The sequence below is a fragment of the Anomaloglossus baeobatrachus genome, chromosome 2, assembly GCF_048569485.1.
Source record: "Anomaloglossus baeobatrachus isolate aAnoBae1 chromosome 2, aAnoBae1.hap1, whole genome shotgun sequence".
In the NCBI taxonomy this organism is placed as follows: Eukaryota; Metazoa; Chordata; class Amphibia; order Anura; family Aromobatidae; genus Anomaloglossus; species Anomaloglossus baeobatrachus.
The window spans coordinates 783297894-783318848 of NC_134354.1; the positions used below are offsets into that span (position 1 = coordinate 783297894).

Genomic DNA, 20955 nt, shown 5'->3' on the forward strand with positions numbered 1-20955 from the left:
ACAAGAATATAACTTACTATAATACTGCCCCCTATGTACAAGAATATAACTACTATAATACTGCCCCCTATGTACAGGAATATAACTACTATAATACTGCCTCTATGTACAAGAATATAACTACTATAATACTGCTCCCTATGTACAAGAATATAACTACTATAATACTGCCCCCTATGTACAAGAATATAACTACTATAATACTGCTCCCTATGTACAAGAATATAACTACTATAATATTGCTCCCTATGTACAAGAATATAACTACTATAATACTGCCCCCCTATGTACAAGAATATAACTGCTATAATACTGCTCCCTATGTACAAGAATATAACTACTATAATACTGCTCCTATGTACAAGAATATAACTACTATAATACTGTCCCCTATGTACAAGAATATAACTACTATAATACTGCCCCTATGTACAAGAATATAACTACTATAATACTGCTCCCTATGTACAAGAATATAACTACTATAATATTGCTCCCTATGTACAAGAATATAACTACTATAATACTGCCCCCTATGTACAAGAATATAACTGCTATAATACTGCTCCCTATGTACAAGAATATAACTACTATAATACTGCTCCTATGTACAAGAATATAACTACTATAATACTGTCCCCTATGTACAAGAATATAACTACTATAATACTGCCCCTATGTACAAGAATATAACTACTATAATACTGCTCCCTATGTACAAGAATATAACTACTATAATATTGCTCCCTATGTACAAGAATATAACTACTATAATACTGCCCCTATGTACAAGAATATAACTGCTATAATACTGCTCCCTATGTACAAGAATATAACTACTATAATACTGTCCCTATGTACAAGAATATAACTACTATAATACTGCCCCTATGTACAAGAATATAACTACTATAATACTGCTCCCTATGTACAAGAATATAACTACTATAATATTGCTCCCTATGTACAAGAATATAACTACTATAATACTGCCCCCTATGTACAAGAATATAACTGCTATAATACTGCCCCTATGTACAAGAATATAACTACTATAATACTGCTCCTATGTACAAGAATATAACTACTATAATACTGTCTCTATGTACAAGAATATAACTACTATAATACTGCTCCCTATGTACAAGAATATAACTACTATAATATTGCTCCCTATGTACAAGAATATAACTACTATAATACTGCCCCCTATGTACAAGAATATAACTGCTATAATACTGCCCCTATGTACAAGAATATAACTACTATAATACTGCTCCTATGTACAAGAATATAACTACTATAATACTGCCCCTATGTACAAGAATATAACTACTATAATACTGCTCCTATGTACAAGAATATAACTACTATAATACTGTCCCCTATGTACAAGAATATAACTACTATAATACTGCTCCTATGTACAAGAATATAACTACTATAATACTGCCCCTATGTACAAGAATATAACTACTATAATACTGCTCCTATGTACAAGAATATAACTACTATAATACTGCTCCTATGTACAAGAATATAACTACTATAATACTGCTTCTATGTACAAGAATATAACTACGGTAATACTGCTCCTTATGTACAAGACTATAACTGCTATAATACTGTTCATTTTGCAAAAATATTTTTGTGTATGGTTTGGATATTTTTTGCAATATTTGGTATAGTATTGTAATATAATACTGCTACTACTAATAATAATTGTTGTACTAATCTACTATATTGATCTCATTCTAAAATATAGGGTTTCATGGTATTTTCCTGTTCTTGTGTCTCGCAGTGTGGAGGATGAGGTCACATTACTGCAGGGGTGCTCAGTTTTCTGTGTATGTTCTCATGTGCGGGGACAGATGGCCGAGTGCTTGCTCCAGAGGTAACACAGGGGGAGAAGGAGGATATAAGGAGGGAGAACACAGGTAAATGTATGAGAATAATATGACCGCTATCTCCTGTCATAGTGAGACAATGCAGCTTCAGCGTTTGAGCAATATTTTATATTATTCGCTTAATTAGAAATTAGCCAATGTGTTATAGCGGAAAAACATCCCGTAAAGTTATATTCACCATTGAATAAAAATCATAACTTATTAACAAACTTTTATTAACTCTTTATGGGAAGGAATATAAACAAGAGGCCATTTTCTGTGGATCAATACGAATATGGTGATAGCAGCTGTCTACGGTTTTATTTTTTTTCTTACTTTTTGCATAATAAATTCTCTGAAAAAAAAAAATTTTTTTTGTTGTTTTATATTACTCTCCACCGGTGGAGCTCTATAAGCTGCAGCTTTCATTCGTGCTATGCTGTAGTGCCTGCAACTTTTTTATGACTTTTTTAATTACACTTTTTGGGAGTTAAAATGTTGCAATTCTTTCTTTTGTTTATTTATTTTTAATTTTTTTATTTATCTAATACCAAATTTATATATTTTTTATGTTTTTCTACTTTTGCTACAGCATGGGGAAGATGCCAGGACACATCTGACTGCTTTTCTAGGTCGCTGCTGAGGAACTATATAAAGAAATATAATTAATTTAAAAAAAAAAAAATGATGTTGAGTTCTTCACATTTTTGATAATCAGCCAAGGTAAAGCAGACAGCTGGGGGCTGGTATTATCTGGCTGGGAAGGTCCATGGTTGTTTGGCCCTTCCCAGCCTAAAAATACCAGCCCGGTCATTCTGTGATATCTGGTGACTGTGATGAGTGCTGATTATGTCAGTAATGCTGCCACTCATCACTGCTCTCGTTGGGCCACACAGAGGACCGCGCGAGACCCGGAATGTCTGATGAGCGGTGACGCTACTGACATCATCACCATTCGTCACAGTCGTGGGGTATCACAGCCTGACCAGGAGTGACCTATAAAGTGTCATTCTCAAAACACGACATAGATTGTGCTACAGAATTGGTGGACGTTGTGGGAACACCATGGACTATGTTGGAGCTGCGGGGATTATTTTTAATAATAAATTGGTGACCGACGGACAGTATCTTGTCTTTCTTTCACTCTTTTCAGGTCTTTCAGATTCCCATTTGTGGACTACTTCAGATTCAGTGGACTACTCCGGTTCTTCATGGCTTTTATTGTTTAAATAAATGGGTGAACCAGGGCAACAGTCAGAGTGTTTTCTAAAATAAAATACTTTTGTGTGCGTTTTATTATCTTTACACTCACTCGGTTAGTAATGTGGGTGTCTGATAGTTGTCTCTCCATTACTAACCCCTGGGATCGATGCTAGCTGACATTACACAGCTGACATCAACCCCAAAAGTATTACCGTACCAGGGCAATCGGAAAGAGCCGGACAAAGTGCCAGAAATGGCGAATCTAATGGATGCGTCACTTCTGGGACAGCTGTGGGCTGATATTTTTAGACTGGGAAGGGCCCAATAGGCATGGACCTTCCCAGCCTGATAATACCAGCCCCCAGCTGTTTGCTTTATCTTGGCTGGCTCACACCATTTTTTTTTCAAACTATTTATTTATTAGGTTAAACACCCTTTAGTGACACTTGAAGGGCACTAAAGGGTGCAAGTGTGTAATATACAACATACTGCAATAGTACTTAAACCCTGCCTATATGCCTGCTCTAATCTAAGCTCTGCCTCCTAGATCAACTGTCCCTGAACTGCTTCCAGAGGACAGTGTGCTGAGCATTGAATGCCCCGTCTCATATAAGACCTGATGAGGCTAGTCAATCACATTTTTGCTAGTAGCCAACATGGCTACGGCATTGTGGTAATTGGTCCGTATTTTCATGTGGGGCGGGGACTTGAGCATGGCACCGGAGCACCCGCGATACTCAATTAAGTATTGAACAGTGCCGAGAACACTCGCTCATCACTAATCCCTTTTATATATAATAATATTTATTCATTTATATAGCGCTGTTAATTCCACAGCGCTTTACACACATTGGCAACACTGTCCCCATTGGGGCTCACAATCTAGGTTCCCTATGAGTATGTTTTTGGAATGTGGGAGTAAACCGGAGAACTCGGAGGAAACCCACGCAAACACGGAGAGAACATACAAACTCCTTGCAGATGATATATTCTTTGTTCTGTCGGCCACCACTAGGGGGAGCTCACTGCATACAAATATATACAGCTGCCATTGAGCTCGATTATAAATCAGTCTTTGGTACCGTCTTGAGCTCCCCCTAGTGGTGACTGAAGGAAGGCAGCATTTCATTATTTATCTCTATGATTGTCTGAATTTTAGCAGAGGGTGTGGAGCTCTTTTGAGACATATTAAACAAAAAGGGGAATAAAATTCAAAGGCGAGTGTTCCCTATAACGATCTATGCTGTATATACTGTACGCGTGCGTTACGTGCCAATAGAGAAATAAGCATAACCTCCAGCGGCGCTCAGGTGGCCCACTCTTGTGTGCACTTTGGGTCTATATGAAATGAAGGAAAGAGGTTCCGCAGCTTCCTTGCATCGCACAGGGGGGTGATACCTGCTCCTGCCTTTACTTTCAGTGCTATATATAGTAAAGGGTTAATTAGAGAAAAGCCTGCAGTGATGGGAGCTGCTCGCACATAGCAACGGAAGCCTGCGAGGTTGTCATGCAGCAGAGGCACCGCGCCATAGTTGATAATGCCGGCCGTCAGCAGGTCGGGGGCTCGCGGATAATTGGCTTATAGAATCTGGTAATGCAATGACTGGCAGGAATCAGACCCTCCGCCCGGAGTATACGGGAGAGGCCCAGGCACGACGCAGGCGATAATATATGTTCTTATATCCCCCATGAATAGATACCTCTATTACTAACCATGGGAGTGGGTAACTGCAAGCGCCGGAGCCCACCTATGTGCTGCAATGCCCAGTGCTGTCGCTGCCACCTAGTGGTGAGGGGATTATAGTCCTTGCTATTTACAGGGAATAACAGATGTGTCCACCTGTCCTACACTCTGCCCTTCTCCAAACTGAAATGGCTGATAACAGGGAGCAATAGCTGTATTTACCTGCAAGGGTAAAGGGAGGGCTGGAGTCCACCCATGCGCTGAGAATCTCAGTGCGGTCACTGCCACCTAGTGGTGGGGGGATGTCAGTCCTTGCTATTTACAGGGAATAATAAATTTGTCTATCTCTCCTACACTCTGCCCTTCTCCAATCTGAAATGGCTGATAACAGAGAGCAATAGCTGTAGTTACCTGTGGGGTTAAAGCAAGCGCTGGAGCCCACCCATGCTCTGCAGTTCCCAGTGCTGTCACTGCCACCTAGTGGTGGGGGATTTTAGTGCCTGTTAATTAAAGGTATCTACAAATGTGTCCACCTGTCCCACACTCTGCCCTTCTCTAATCTGAAATGGCTGATAACAGAGAGCAAAAGCTGTATTTACCTGCAGAGGAAAAGCAAGCGCTGGAGCCCACCCATGCTCTGCAATTCCCAGTGCAGTCGCTGCCACCTAGTGGTGGGGGGATTTTAGTCCTTGCTACTTACAGGGAATAACCGATGTGTCCACCTGTCCTACACTCGGTCCCGTGCCAATCTGAAATGGCTGATAACAGAGAGCAATAGCTGTATTTGCAGTGCATTGTGAAAATATTCAGTCCCTTTGAATTTTTCAACCTTTTCCCACATTTCAGGCTTCAAACATAAAGATAAAATGTGAATGTTCTGGTGAAGAATCAACAACAAGTGACACAATTGTGAAGGTGAAGGAAATTTATTGCTTATTTTAAACTTTTATAAAAAATAAATAACTGAAAATTGGGGCGTGCAATATTATTCATCCCCTGTAAGTTAATACTTTGTAGCGGCCCCTTTTGCTGCGATTACAGCTGCAGTCTCTTGGGGTATGTGTCTATCAGTTTTGCACATGGAGAGGTGAAATTCTCGCCCATTCTTCCTTTACAATAGGCGATGTCACAGCTCACCTCCTCGTCCTGTACAATGACTGATAATACCTCTATATACAGTATATAACAGGATCCACCATTCACAATAGGTGATGTTACAGCTCACCTCCTCCTCCTGTACAATGACTGATAATACCTCTATATACAGTATATAACAGGATCCACCATTCACAATAGGTGATGTTACAGCTCACCTCCTCCTCCTGTACAATGACTGATAACACCTCTATATACAGTAGATAACACAGGATCAACCATTCACAATTGCTGATGTCACAGCTCACCTCCTCCTCCTGTGCAATGACTGATACGCTCTCTATTTATAGTAGATAACACAGGAACCACAATTCATAATAGGCGATGTCACAGCTCACCTCCTCCTCCTGTACAATGATAACACCTCTATATACAGTTGATAACACAGGAGCCACCATCCACAATAGGCGATGTCACAGCTCACCTCCTCCTGTAGAATACCTAATAACACCACTATATACAGTAGATAACACATGATCAACCATTCACAATAGGTGGTCACAGCTCACCTCCTCCTGCTCCTTCCGCAATGACCTTTTCACACGCTCATTAGATGCATCAATATAAAGGGTCGCGGTCTTTTCATTGCTGCTAAAGTATATGTGAATTACCTGAATCAACAGGAAGTTGGAGCCCCATTGGCCGGTGTGAGAATTGCAAAGATTTTGATATGGGGGAAATAAATTACCAAATTTTGAAAAAATATATTATTTAATACAAAATCTGATTTAAACAATGTCATTTTCTGATCACACAATTCTTTAGGATCAGATACAACACTAGAGTCCTCTTATAAGTGTAGCCTTTACGTAGGTTTTCATTTCTCACACTCCCACATGTATAATATCCACATCCCCCAGCCCAGAATATCACTATTACAGATGATCGGCTGCAGCGTCAGCGATGGCCACTGTCTATATGTTGTGCTGTGTTATAGATTTCAGGACCAAAGATGCTGGACAGCTACACAGACACCGGAGGGATGTGCGGAGGGATGTGCGGAGGGATGTGTGGAGGGATGTGCAAAGGATGTGCGGAGGGTTGTGCAAAGGGATGTGCAAAGGGATGTGCAAAGGAATGTGCGGAGGGATGTGCGGAGGGGTGTGCGGAGGGATGTGCGGAGGGATGTGCGGAGGGGTGTGCAAAGGATGTGCGGAGGGATGTGCAAAGGGATGTGCAAAGGGATGTGCAGAGGATGTGCGGAGGGATGTGCAAAGGATGTGCGGAGGGATGTGCAAAGGGGTGTGCGGAGGGATGTGCAGAGGGATGTGCGGAGGGGTGTGCGGAGGGATGTGCGGAGGGGTGTGCAAAGGGATGTGCAAAGGGATGTGCAGAGGATGTGCGGAGGGATGTGCGGAGGGATGTGCGGAGGGGTGTGCAAAGGATGTGCGGAGGGATGTGCAAAGGGATGTGCAAAGGGATGTGCAGAGGATGTGCGGAGGGATGTGCAAAGGATGTGCGGAGGGATGTGCAAAGGGGTGTGCGGAGGGATGTGCAGAGGGATGTGCGGAGGGGTGTGCGGAGGGATGTGCGGAGGGGTGTGCAAAGGGATGTGCAAAGGGATGTGCAGAGGATGTGCAAAGGGATGTGCAGAGGATGTGCGGAGGGATGTGCAGAGGGATGTGCGGAGGGGTGTGCGGAGGGGTGTGCAAAGGGATGTGCAAAGGGATGTGCAAAGGGATGTGTGGAGGATGTGTGGAGGATGTGTAGAGGATGTGCGGAGGGATGTGCGGAGGGATGTGCGGAGGGATGTGCGGAGGGATGTGTGGAGGATGTGCGGAGGGATGTGCGGAGGGATGTGCGGAAGGATGTGCAAAGGGATGTGCAAAGGGATGTGTGGAGGATGTGTGGAGGATGTGTGGAGGGATGGGGCTTCAAATAATGGAAGAGACAGACAGAGAGAGAGACAGACAGAGACAGACAGACAGGCAGACAGAGCAAGAGACAGAGCGAGACAGAGAGAGACAGACAGAGACAGGCAGACAGAGCGAGAGACAGACAGAGACAGACAGACAGGCAGACAGAGCGAGAGACAGACAGAGACAGACAGACAGGCAGACAGAGCAAGAGACAGAGCGAGACAGAGAGAGACAGACAGAGCGAGAGACAGACAGAGACAAACAGAGCGAGAGACAGAGAGAGACAGAGTCAGCTACACAGACATCGGAGGGATGTGCGAATGATGTGCGGAGAGATGTGCGGAGGGGTGTGCGGAGGGATGTGCGGAGGGATTTGTGGAGGGATAGGGCTTCAAATAATGGAAGAGACAGACAGAGAGACAGAGAGAGCGACAGACAGAGACAGACAGGCAGACAGAGCGAGAGACAGACAGAGACAGACAGAGCGAGAGACAGACAGAGACAGACAGAGCGAGAGACAGAGAGAAACAGACAGAGACAGAGAGAGACAGAGACAGCTACACAGACATCGGAGGGATGTGCGGAGAGATGTGCGGAGGGATGTGCGGAGGAATGTGTGGAGGATGTGCGGAGGGATGTGCGGAGGGATGTGCGGAGGGATGTGCGGAGGGATGTGCGCAGGGATGTGCGGAGGGATGTGCGAGGGGTGTGCGGAGGGGTGTGCGGAGGGGTGTGCGGAGGGGTGTGCGGAGGGGTGTGCGGACGGATGTGTGGAGGGATGGGGCTTCAAATAATGGAAGAGACAGACAGACAGAGAGACAGACAGAGACAGACAGACAGGCAGACAGAGCAAGAGACAGAGCGAGACAGAGAGAGACAGAGAGACAGACAGAGACAGACAGATAGAGACAGGCAGACAGAGCGAGAGACAGAGAGAGACAGACAGAGCGAGAGACAGAGAGAAACAGACAGAGACAGAGAGAGACAGACAGAGACAGAGATACAGACAGAGAGAGACAGAGAGACAGAGAGAGAAAGACAGGCAGACAGAGCGAGAGACAGACAGACAGAGACAGACACAGAGAGACAGTGAGAGAGAGAGAGAGACAGAAAGACAGACAGAGAGAGACAGAGAGAGAGACAGACAGAGACAGAAAGACAGACAGAGAAATACACACAGAGACAGGCAGACAGAGACAGGCAGACAGAGACAGGCAGACACAGCGAGAGACAGAGAGACAGAGAAATACAGACAGAGAGACAGAGACACAGAGACAGGCAGACAGAGCAACAGACAGAGACAGAAAAAGACAGACAAAGAGAGACAGAAAGAGACAGACATGCAGAGACAGAGAGACAGGCACAGACAGGGAAAGAGACAGAGAGATAGAGAAATACAGAAAGGGACAGAGAGAGGGACAGAGACAGACAGAGAAACAGAGACAGAGTCGGCGCATGCGCAGATTGAGCTCTCAGCTCAAGATCTCATCTGCGCATGTGCTGCCACAGGCCCATTGATCTCCCTGCAGCGGACTAAAGGATAATGGTGCCCAGAGGTGGCGCGTGCGCAGATGAGATCTTGGCTTGTCATTGAGCCAACAGTTCAATCTGCGCACACGCCGACTACGGGTCCGCAGCTGCCGACAGTTTCTGGATGTTCTTGCCTCAGTTATTTAACAACAGTGTATACAGAACTTTTTTCCCCAGTGGATCTCTGCAGGATCTGTTCTACCGGATGATTAAAGAACATGTGAAAGCAGCCTACAATTAACAGTTTTCCAAGAGTTTTCAAGAGCGAAACATTGTATAATTTTTTTTCAAATCAGTAACTAATAACTGATTTGAATTAAATTGATACTTTAAAAAATAAATAAATAAATGAACACATTTGCTCCCGCTGATCTTTATCCTTTGTGTGGAAAATATTTTTTTTCACAATAAATGTAAATTCCGATATGAAAATAAATATTTGATGCCGTCATTTGAATGTTCATCACTTTGATGTGAGCCTTCATCGGAGCCGGTGAATGTTCGGCCATAAATAATTCACGGGGTGGCTCCTTCATCCGAGTGGAACCTGTCACAAAGCTTTCGCTAAGTGGAAAGTGACAATGGGGGTAATGAAATCCATCTGCTCCCGGCCTGACCCCCCTCCAGACAATGAACAGTTAACAAGCCGCAGTAACAAGCAGCCTCCTCTCCATTCAGTTGAGACGTTGGCTTGCGTGCTGACGAAGGAGCCATTTCTCTCCCAGCATCTCTCCTCCTCCTCCCCCTCCTCCTCCTCATCAGCAGCATCTAGGATGCAGATACCAGGGTGGGTGGGACCACTTCCTGCAGAGATCTTGCTTTCTGATTGTGGCAGGGTCTCACTGCCTGGATTGCAAGGAAGCACCACACGCTCTGGTTGTGGGTGTGGAAGGGTTGTCCATCAGGATTGACTTCAGTTCCTGCATCATCATGCCATAGACGCACTTGCAGAAAGTGTTCCATGATTGAGCAGAGGGAAGGAGACACCAGATCTTTACATTCCGGTGCTTTGCCTTGGTTTTTCGCATTGGTCAAAGAAAGCGGAAAAAGGGCAACCATGAGAAGAGGTTTATCTGCAACATGACTTTGGAAAAAAACACCCCAAAACATATCCCTGGGAGTTGTCATATCCGGTGAGAAGAGCACCGTCTACCTTTGGATGTGCAATCTCCTGGAAGGAGACCATCTGGAGTAAAACTGTTACTATTTCTACGTCTTGCAAGGTGGGTGGAAGGGAGAACCGAGAGTCTTCATTGTAGTTTGAAAGAGGCTCCCTACGACTGTCAGGGTGGAGGCTATGGCATGGCCCTGTATTACCAGGGCTTGCTGCATTGCCCGTTTCTGGAACCAGTTAGATAAGGGAGACATTGCTGTTCCTTTGGTCTTCACCAAGTATTCGGAGGTCACCGAGGGAGGTCAACAACACCATGCTCACCTTCAACAGCCGCAAGCCCGTCACAGCTCTTATGCCGTAGAGGCACAGCCTGCCCTGATAGAAGCAGATCATGGTGCTGGGTCTACCAGAGACTTGTCCCACCAACCTGGACCTGGGCATAGCAAGGAGACAACAGGTTCGGTCATGCGTCAGGATTATAAGCACTGGAATGTGAAACCAGAGGCGAGCTGCAAACCCAAGAGTGAGTACCAACCTTCCGAAGCTCCATTCGAAAGAGAGACGCAGTACCAGAAAGATTTCAAAGCTTGGCCTATACCTCGTCGTGGGGACCATCCATGGATTCCAAAACCTTCACCAGGCCTCACTGCCCCAACAGCCTCAAGTGCTGCCAAAATGAAGAAAACACCAGTAGCCTTACCAGAGAAGAGGGCAGAAGAACTACCAAAAGTAGAGTCTACGGAATTGGTGGTTCCCAAAGTCAAGGCCTCTGTTACCTTTAGCAGTGTGGCAGATATACAATCAACTCATAAAGAGGTCCAAGAAAAAAGAAACAGGGAGAAATCTCCATCTACAAGGTGGTCCATGGAAGGCCTGAGGGCAAGGGATGCAGCTGACATACTCAACAGGCAGATCAAGGAAGAAGGAGGAGTGGGCACCTCGTACAGGTCAGCAAAAACTCTCTTGTATCATTCAACTCAACTTTTTGTGTCTCTGCGCCACATACCGGTCATATCAAGTCTTATTAAGGCCCAAACATAATGCAAAATATCACCCATAAAAAACCCCAATTAGAGCATTTTCTAAGAAATCGGGCTAAAAACAAACATATGAATGGTTATTAGAACAATTGCCATCCAAACTGCTTGCAAAATAATATTTTTATAAAAATAGTAAATTATATTCAAAATATTTTTTATATTTTTTTCATCAATGTTTCTATAAAAATATAGACATATATCTTATTTTTTTATTATTATTTTTCTGCTTTGACATGTAAGAACTCGATGCCCATTGTCCTTCTTGTCTTGTTGGGCACAAAGCCAATTAACTATTAATTATTAACAAGCCTTTTATTGTATTTTTATCAGATGATTTTCTATTTTTCTATATAGATATTGATATATCTTTGTATATATACAGTGGGATATGTCAAAACATATTTTTTATATATATCTATAGATATACATATATCATTTTTTTCCTTTTCTATTACTTTTTTTAATTTATAGTTAGATTTTTTTTATATACTTTTATCTTTTCTTAATGCCATTTTCTTCTTTAAACGTTTCTTAGACTGTTAGATTTTATTTTTTACATTATTATATTTTTTTTATTCAATCAAATTCTCTACATTTCTATTTTTAACTTAGATTTTATTTTTATATATATATATATATATATATATATATATATACATAATTTATTTTTTTAATGGAATTTTCTACATTTGTCTTTAGAAACCTTTTTTTAACTTACAGTTAGATTTTATTTGTTGCATTTTTAGATTTTTTTTATTTAGTGAAATTTCTATATTCTTCTTCAGAAACCTTTTTTGTACTTATAGTTAGATTTCTATTTTTTATTTAATGGAATTTTTTACATTTCTATCTTTAGAAACCTATATTTAACTTATAGTTAGTTTTTTTCAAAAATAGAATTCAAAAGAATAATTTAACTGCACTTTTAGAGCTCTAGGTTGATTTCTTAAAAACTTTATGTAAGGTAACATTTTGATTTATATTTTTATTTATATATATGTTATTTTTCTCCTGATTTTTTATTAGTATTCATTATTGATTTTAATATTTTTTTTTATTAGAGTTTATGACTAATGTTAGGCTTTTTTTCCTATTTATTTATTTGTTCATTTTTTTATTTTTGACCTATTTTGTTTATAGAGCTACTATTTTCATGACATTAAAAAAAAAAAAAAAGAAAACCTTAAACCATAGAGTTATTATTGTAATGACATAGGAAGAAGAGAACCTTATACCCTATGGGCAATACCCCCACCAAAAAATAACAGAAATAGTAGAAAGAAAGGGCATTATTCCATTGTAACCCCTCTAAACACCAGGGAATTCATTGTAAACATGTCACGATGACTTCCCAGCAGCCAATCAGCTATCAGGATTAGGCAGCTCCTTCCATGTAAAACAATAAAACCAGCAGCTGATTGTCAACGAGTCGACAAAAGCTAATTATTTAGTCTTATTTAAATTTCAGATTTTTTTTTTATTAAAGAGTAAATATAAATGATAGAATTTCTCAATCTTGCTTTAAATTGAGATTCCAATCTCATTAAAAAATCTGAATTTTCAAAATTGTGATTTATTATTTGTTTTATATTTTACTTGTTTTTTTTTCTTAAAGTAAGACGTAAACATAATGATCTAAGTTTTGAATATTGCTTTAAATTGAGATTCCAAATTAATAAAAAATGTAAATTTTTAAAACTGTGATTTATTTAAAAATTTCTGATTTTACTTTTTTTTTTTAAAGTAAAACGAAAAATGTTTGATTCTACTCTTTTATTTTTTTTCTTAAAGTAAAGCGTAAACATAAATTATCTAAGTTCTGAATTTTGCTTTAAAGTCCAGATTCCAAAGTCAAAAAAATAATTTAGAAAATGTATTAAAAAAATGTGATTCTACTCATTTTTTTTTCTTAAAGTAAAAGATAAGTTTCTGATTTTACTAATTTGTTTTCTCAAAGTAAAGTGTAAACATAAATGATACAAGTTCTGAATCTTGCTTTAAATCAAGATTCCAAACTCATAAATAAAATTAGAATTTTTAAAATTGTGATTTATAATTTTTTTTTTACTCATTTTTTTCTTAAAATAAAAGGTAAATATAAATTATGCAAGTTCTAAATCTTGCCTTAAACTGAGATTTCAAACTCAAAGAAAAAAAAAACATTTTCAAAATTGTGATTTATTAAAAAATGTCTGATTTTATTTATTTTTTTTAATTAAAATTTCTAATTTTACTCTTTTTTTTTTTTTCTTAACGGACAGTGTAAAAATAAATTAACTAAGTTCTGAATCTTGCTTTAAATTCCAGATTCCAATCGCATAAAAAAATAATTTAGAAAATTGCGGTTCATTACAAAATTTTGATTTTAGTAATTTTTTTTTTCATAAAATAAAAGGTAAAATTTCTGATTTTGCTCAATTTTTTCTTAAAGTAAAAGGAAAAAATTCTGATTTTACTCATTTATTTTTTTTTCTTAAATTAAAGAGTAAACATAAATGATACAAGTTCTGAATCTTGCTGTAAATCAAGATTCCAAACTCAAATAAAATTAGAATTTTTAAAAATGTGATTTATTATTTCTTTAATTTTTTTTTTAAATAAAAGGTAAACATAAATTATGCAAGTTCTAAATCTTGCTTTAAACTGAGATTTCAAACTAAAAAAAAAAATAAATAAATAAATTTTGAAAATTGTGATTTATTAAAACATTTCTGATTTTATTATTATTTTCTTAAATTAAAATGTCATTCCTAATTTTGCTCAATTTTTTCTTAAAGTAAAAGGTAAAATTTCTGATTTTACTCATTTATTTTTTTTTCTTAATTTAAAGAGTAAACATAAATTATAAAAGTCCTGAATCTTGCTTTAAATTGAGATTCCAAACTCATTAAAAAAAAATGGAATTTTTAACATTGGGATTTATAAAAAAAAATGCAAAAAAATAAATAAATAATGATTGAATTTATATGCAAACTGCAATGAAATAAAATGCTAATTTTGAGACAGTCGGCACCCGTGTGAATCAATTATCATCGTTATGAATGGGTGGAAGAAAATAATCAGATTTGACAATAATGTAATGTGATTCTGGACGCCAGGGCTGGCTGTGGGGCTGACGCTGTATGTGCAGTGTGATGGGCACTGTCCACAGACTCTGGTGCTGAAATCTACCCAACTGGCGGTGAGGGGTATTGCAAAGCAGATAATAAGATTTCTTACACCGGTAATATGGATGTGTATAGGCGGTGTAGGGTTTTTATGGGGTGCTGTTTGGTGATGGTGGTCTGACAATGGTGGATACAATGTAATCGTGCCATAGAGCGGTGCTGCACCCTCCGGCTGGAGATGCGCCTCTTGCAGTGCTCAGCCGTCCGGTGATTGGTGCGTTCTCCAGATGTGCTTGTATCTGGCCATTAAGGGTTAAACGCGTTGAACTCCCTCCCCCTCCTCCTCCGCTCGCTTTCTCGCCCTCCTTTGATATTACATTTTAGGTGCTGCATAGTGGAGATCTTTTGCCAGCATTACATTCTCCTCCCCCTCCTCTCCTCACTCTTCTTTTCCTTGGCATCTGGGGATGCAGAGAGCAAGGTGGGTGGGGTCCTCCCTTTTCGAGATGTTTGCCGGATTTCTTCTTCTTCTTCCGACTACGGCTAGAGGTCACTGGATGCAAAATTAAAATTTATAATCAGGAGGTAAGAGGCATGAGATCGACCCCCCGGAATCCGGAATCCTTAACTTGAAACCTTGTAGATCCACGGAAGCCATTTAGTAGGATACGAAAAAAAAAAATCCTTTTGCACTTGTAAGGGATCTACAAGAGAAGATCTGATTTTTGGGCTTTTTTCACGGAATTTTTGACTTCTTTAATAATTTTTCACCAGCAACAGAACTATTTTACAAGGAGCAATAATTTTTAAAAACAAAAAGAAGAAGCTGCTCAATAATCGGAAGATAGGAATCCTCAAGGTTGTTAAAGATGGCATGGCCTTGTGTCACCCGGGCATGTTGCATTGCTCGTTTTGGGAATAAACAAGACAAGGGGGACATTGCCGTCCCTTTAATGTTTTCTAAATATTCCGAAGTGACAGATGGACCTCATCTTAGCCAGCCACCACGCCCTGGGTCTGCTGCCATAGAAACTCAGCCACCGCTGGCAGATTCTTACTATGGAGGCCAGTCTAGGTCATCCAGGGACTACTCTCGGAGATTAGAGTCCACCAGGGGTTCAGTCATGAGGCAGGATTTCAAGCCCTGGAAAGCAAATCCCGAGCAAAGCTGCAAACCAAGGAGTGAATATCTCCCCTCCGAAGCCCCCCTAGAAAGAGAGACCCAATACAAGAAGGATTACAGGTCATGGCCGATCCCTCGCCAAGGTGACCATCCATGGATCCCGAAACCCACCCAAGGTCCGGTGTACATTCCTCCCATTGAGGATAGAAAGAAGAAAGATTTCATGGGCTCTATCTTACCACCTGTGGAGAAGAGGATAGTCGATGCCGATATAGCAGGAAGGGTAGCCATCGCCTATAACGTCACCCCTGAGATATTGGTATCAGTAGTAGAAGAAAGTAAAGTCATCCAGCACCGAGAATTATTAACCAGCGCCAACCCAGCATCCAAGGAGGCGGTGAGCCCCCTGCAAAGTCAAGGGATTGAGGACCACGGAGCACGATCCTCATACAGGTCAGGATAGGCTCCTTATAGAATGAGGAGACCTCTGTATATATTAATGTAAATATTTGCTTGTATCGAACAGCAGCAGGGGATAGTTTAAGCTTGTGGCACCGGTGATTTTTTTTTAAGCATTTTTTTTATCTTGTGTAGATATTTTTTTTTTGTATAATTACAAATGTATCAACTAATTATAATATAATATAAAAATATATTTTAAAATACAATATAAATATATTTTAAGAAAAATCAATAATAATAATAATAATAATAAAAAATAATAATAATTTTGCCTCATTTTGTAAGAAAAAAAATCAATAAAAAAATAATAATTTTAGCCTTGTTTTTTTAATAAAAAAATAATAATTTTAGCCTTATTTTGTTTAATAAAAAAAATCAATAAAAAAAAATAATTTTAGTCTTATTTAAAAAAAGATAATCATTTTTGCCTTATTTTAATAAAAAATCAATAAAAAATAATAATTTTAGCCTTATTTTTTAAAACATAAAGTTAATAAAATAATAATAATTTTTGCCTTATTTTAAGAAAAAAAATCAATAAAAAAATAATATTAGCCTTATTTTGTTTAAGAAAAATAATCAATAAAAAATCATTTTTGCCTTATTTTAAGAAAAAAAATAAAATAATAATTTTAACCTTATTTTGTTTAAGAAAAAAATCAATAAAAAATAATAATTTTTGCCTAGTTTATATATAGGTATTAGGAACTTTAGGAAAATTGGAATAAAAATGAGAAAAACCTACACACTGAGTTTTATGTGTCTGTACTGCTGAGTTAAAGGAATTTTCCAAAAATCTAATATTTTTACATTGATGCATAATTATAAAAAATTGTTAATAATAATAATAATAATAATAATAATAAAAAATATTCCTTTTTTTCCCTGTGGAAAGTAATGGGTTACATTACGTCATCCTTAGGGATGTCATGTTGTACGGTCATGTGACCTTGTCACATGACCACATCTCTATGGATAACAATAGCTCTGCAGCCAGGGGGTTTCTACAGGGAGGGGGAGCACAGATTACATAGTGCTCAATTTAGTATTTTTTTTCTATTCTTAGAAACCCCCTTTAAGAATGTTCTTCATGGTCAGCTATGGAAAAAAAATGGCTGCCAGAGTGAAGTGAGGATAGCCTGGCTGTTATATGTACACGGGCAAGTGAGCTGGCCAGGATGTCACGGTGTGTCGTTAGGCTTAGAAATAATTTATCAATATTATATTTATTGGAACCAGAATTTCTAGCCAAGGCTGTGGCAAAGAATAAACCCTTAATTTTCCCATGATGCACCATTCTCAGAACACCCACCCACACTAGAGGAAGTATGACGGCTCCGGCTATTGCAAAGCATCATGGTTCGGAATGTTGAGACAATGAAATGGAGAAATAGATACAATTCTGTTCTAATTTCCGCAGATATTATTCTCTTATACAGATGATGTCATCGCGGCATCATATGAATATTGGAGACGCTGTCCCTTTAACTGCAGCAGATACCGTCACATAATATTATTACACATCTAATTAATGCATCCTGATTATGTGACTCCAACGGACCGCGGCGATTAACGGAAAACAGCTCTGTTGTTATGTTGCGGAGAAAACTACACCAAGACCGTTACCACGGTAACAGCCAATCAGAGCGCTGCTGGGGAATTCTCATTCTACGCTCAATTATTGTAAGTGAATAGGAAAAAGGATTGTGGGAGAAGCAGAAGGGAAGGAAAGATGGAAAGAAAAATGGGAATACCGGAGATAGATGGATAGATAGTAGATAGGGGATGGATAGAGGGAGGGATGGATAGAGGGAGGGATAGATGGATGGATGGATAGATGGAGGGATGGATAGAGGGAGGGAGGGATGGATGGATAGAGGGAGGGATAGATGGATGGATGGATAGATAGAGGGATGGATGGATAGATAGAGGGATGGATGGATAGAGGGAGGGATGGATGGATGTACATAGGAAGGGATGGATGGATATATAGAGGGATGGATGGATAGATGGAGGGATAGATGGAGGGATGATAGATAGAGGGAGGGATGGATAGAGGGATGGATAGAGGGATGGATGGATAGAGGGAGGGATGGATAGAGGGAGGTAGGGATAGAGGGAGGGATAGACAGATAGAGGGAGGGATGGCTAGATAGAGGGATGGATGGATAGAGGGAGGGATGGATGGATGTACATAGGGAGGGATGGATGGATATATAGAGGGATGGATGGATAGAGGGATGGATGGATAGAGGGAGGGAGGGTGGGATGGATGTACAGACGGAGGGATGAATATATAGAGGGATGGATGGATAGAGGGAGGGATGGATGGATGGATAGAGGGAGGGAGGGATGGATAGAAAGAGGGATAGAGGGATAGATGGATAGAGGGAGGGAGAGATGGCTGGATAGAGGGATGGATGGATAGAAGGAGGGATGGATGGATAGATAGATAGAGGGATGGATGGATAAAGGGAGGGATGGATGGATAGAGCGAGGGATGGATGGATAGAAAGAGGGATGGATGGATAGAGGGAGGGATAGATGGATAGAGGGAGGGATGGATAGATGGAGGGATGGATGGATAGAGGGAGGGAGGGATGGATGGATAGAGGGAGGGATGGATAGATGGAGGGAGGGATAGATAGAGGGATGGATGGATAGAGGAAGGGAGGGATGGATGGATAGAGGGATGGATGGATAGAAGGAGGGATGGATGGATAGAGAGAGGGATGGATGGATAAAGGGAGGGATGAATGGATGGATAGAAAGAGGGATGGATGGATAGAAAGAGGGATGGATGGATAGAGGGAGGAATGGATGGATAGAGAGAGGGAGGGATGGATGGATAGAGGGAGGGAGGGAGGGATGGATATATAGAGGGATAGATATATAGAGGGATGGATATATAGAGGGATGGATGGATAGAGGGATGGATGGATAGAAGGAGGGATGGATAGATGGAGGGAGGGATGGATGGTTAGATAGAGGGATGGATAGATAGATAGATAGATAGATGGATAGAGGGAGGGATGGATGGATAGAGGGAGGAATGGATGGATAGATAGAGTGATGGATGGATAGATAGAGGGTTGGATGGATAGATAGAGGGAGGGATGGATGGATGGATAGAGAGAGAGAAAGATGGATACAGGGAGGGATGAATAGATTGTGCGAGCCTCTTGCAGTGTCTAAATGCCTCTCATTGGGGGTCAAATCAGCGTGATCGGATGTAGTGGGGACAAAAAAAAATGGAAAAACCGCGCCAATCTGCCCCTGGAAGTGCCCTGTTTGTGGCTGGCTTTACACAAACTGCCCAATCACTGACTTCCATTGGGGTTGAGGTCAAAGTCATCTCCCAAACAGAACTTTATTAAAAGTCCGGCTGCACCTGCTGAACCAAACTTCACTTCAGCAGGTCCTCTCATCTATAAGGGCCTAAACAAGCAGAACATTTTTGATGCGTTTTTTTGAGAAATCTGCACCAAAATCTGCATGCCTATCCTGAAGCCAGCAATGTCTATGAGATTTCCGAAGTGCTTTGCGCACGCTGCTTTTTTTTCTTTACAGATTTGGTGCAGAAAATAATCTGTATTTTTTAAATCTTCCAACCATTGACTTCACTAGAAAAAAATGCGTGGAAAGAAAACGCATCAAAACTGCATGCGTTTTTTGGTGCTTTTTTGTGCCAGAAGGTGCAGATTTCATGCAGAAAATCTCTGCACCAAATCTGCAGAGTGTGCACAGAGCCAAATTTACCAGCTTTGGAGATTCTTTTTTTCACCAAAATTCAGAGACAGAAACAGAAGAGTTGAACGCAATGCAGTTTTGGCCTTTTCTGTCCCGGTGTGGAGCGAGTTTTGCGCTCTGACCTCTATCCCTATCACTATAAAAGCATAACATAGCACTGCTTGTGATGTGATAGATGTGATGATTACAGGACATTATGGACGCACTCAATGTCATTACTGTGTGAAATCACACCGGGCATTTTTTTAAGGGGGGGGGGGGTTGTTGAAGCACGGATATCGAATTGCCAACTGTTCAAATTCATGGGGACCTGTAAATTTCAGGAAAGTCACCTCAAATTTTGATTATGCACAGACCGATTCCATTTTCCCCTCACAGAGCAGACATCAAAAACAAACAAGAACTGTACAATTAGCTTTGAAGACCCAAACAGTGGGAAAAAAACCTTTAAAATGTAACTTTTATTCTACCTGGTTATTTATACACTTTTTATAACATAAACTAATGTTGGGGTTAATGATTCGATTAGGGTTAAGCTTAAGACTAGGGCAAGAGTTAGGGTTAGGCTTAGGGCTGGGGATTGGGTTAGGTATTGGGTTAGGGTTAGGATTAAATCTATGGATTGGGTTAGAGCTAGGGATTGGGTTAGGTCAACGGATTGCATTAGGGTTAGACGTTTAGCTAAGGATTGGATTAAAGCTAGGGATCTATTTAGTGATTGGGTTAGGATTAAGTCTGTGGATATGGTTAGAGGTAGGGATTGGGTTAGGTTTATGGCTAGGAAATGAGTTAAAGTTAGGAATGGGTTTAGGGATTGGGTTATGGTTTAGCTTAGGGTTAGGGATTGGCTAAAGCTAGTAATTGGTCTAGGGATTGGGTTATGATTTATTGGTTTGGGATTGGGTTAGGGTTAAGTCTTTGGATTGTGTTAGAGCTAGGGATTGGGCTAGGTTTAGGGCTAGGGATTGGGTTAGAGTAAGACGTATGGCTAAGAATTGGGTTAAGCTTAGGTCTAGAAATTGGGTTAAGGGTAGGCTTATGA

At 40.2% G+C, this 20955-nt stretch overlaps 1 protein-coding gene across 4 annotated transcripts in view; it reads left to right on the top strand.

Annotated features, from left to right (window-relative positions):
• The first annotated feature begins 10084 nt into the window (after positions 1 to 10084).
• MAP6 (microtubule associated protein 6) overlaps positions 10085 to 20955 on the top strand; it is a 131031-nt gene continuing 120160 nt past the window's right edge. Inside the window, exon 1 of one of the 4 annotated variants that reach the window (XM_075337600.1) lies at positions 10085 to 11378. In XM_075337600.1, coding sequence (XP_075193715.1) covers positions 10615 to 11378 — 764 coding nt within the window. In that variant the 5' untranslated portion in view covers positions 10085 to 10614. Of the gene's footprint in view, positions 11379 to 14952; positions 16155 to 20955 lie in introns of those variants that run through there. The other 3 variants (XM_075337597.1, XM_075337598.1, XM_075337599.1) reach the window with 3 other exon arrangements.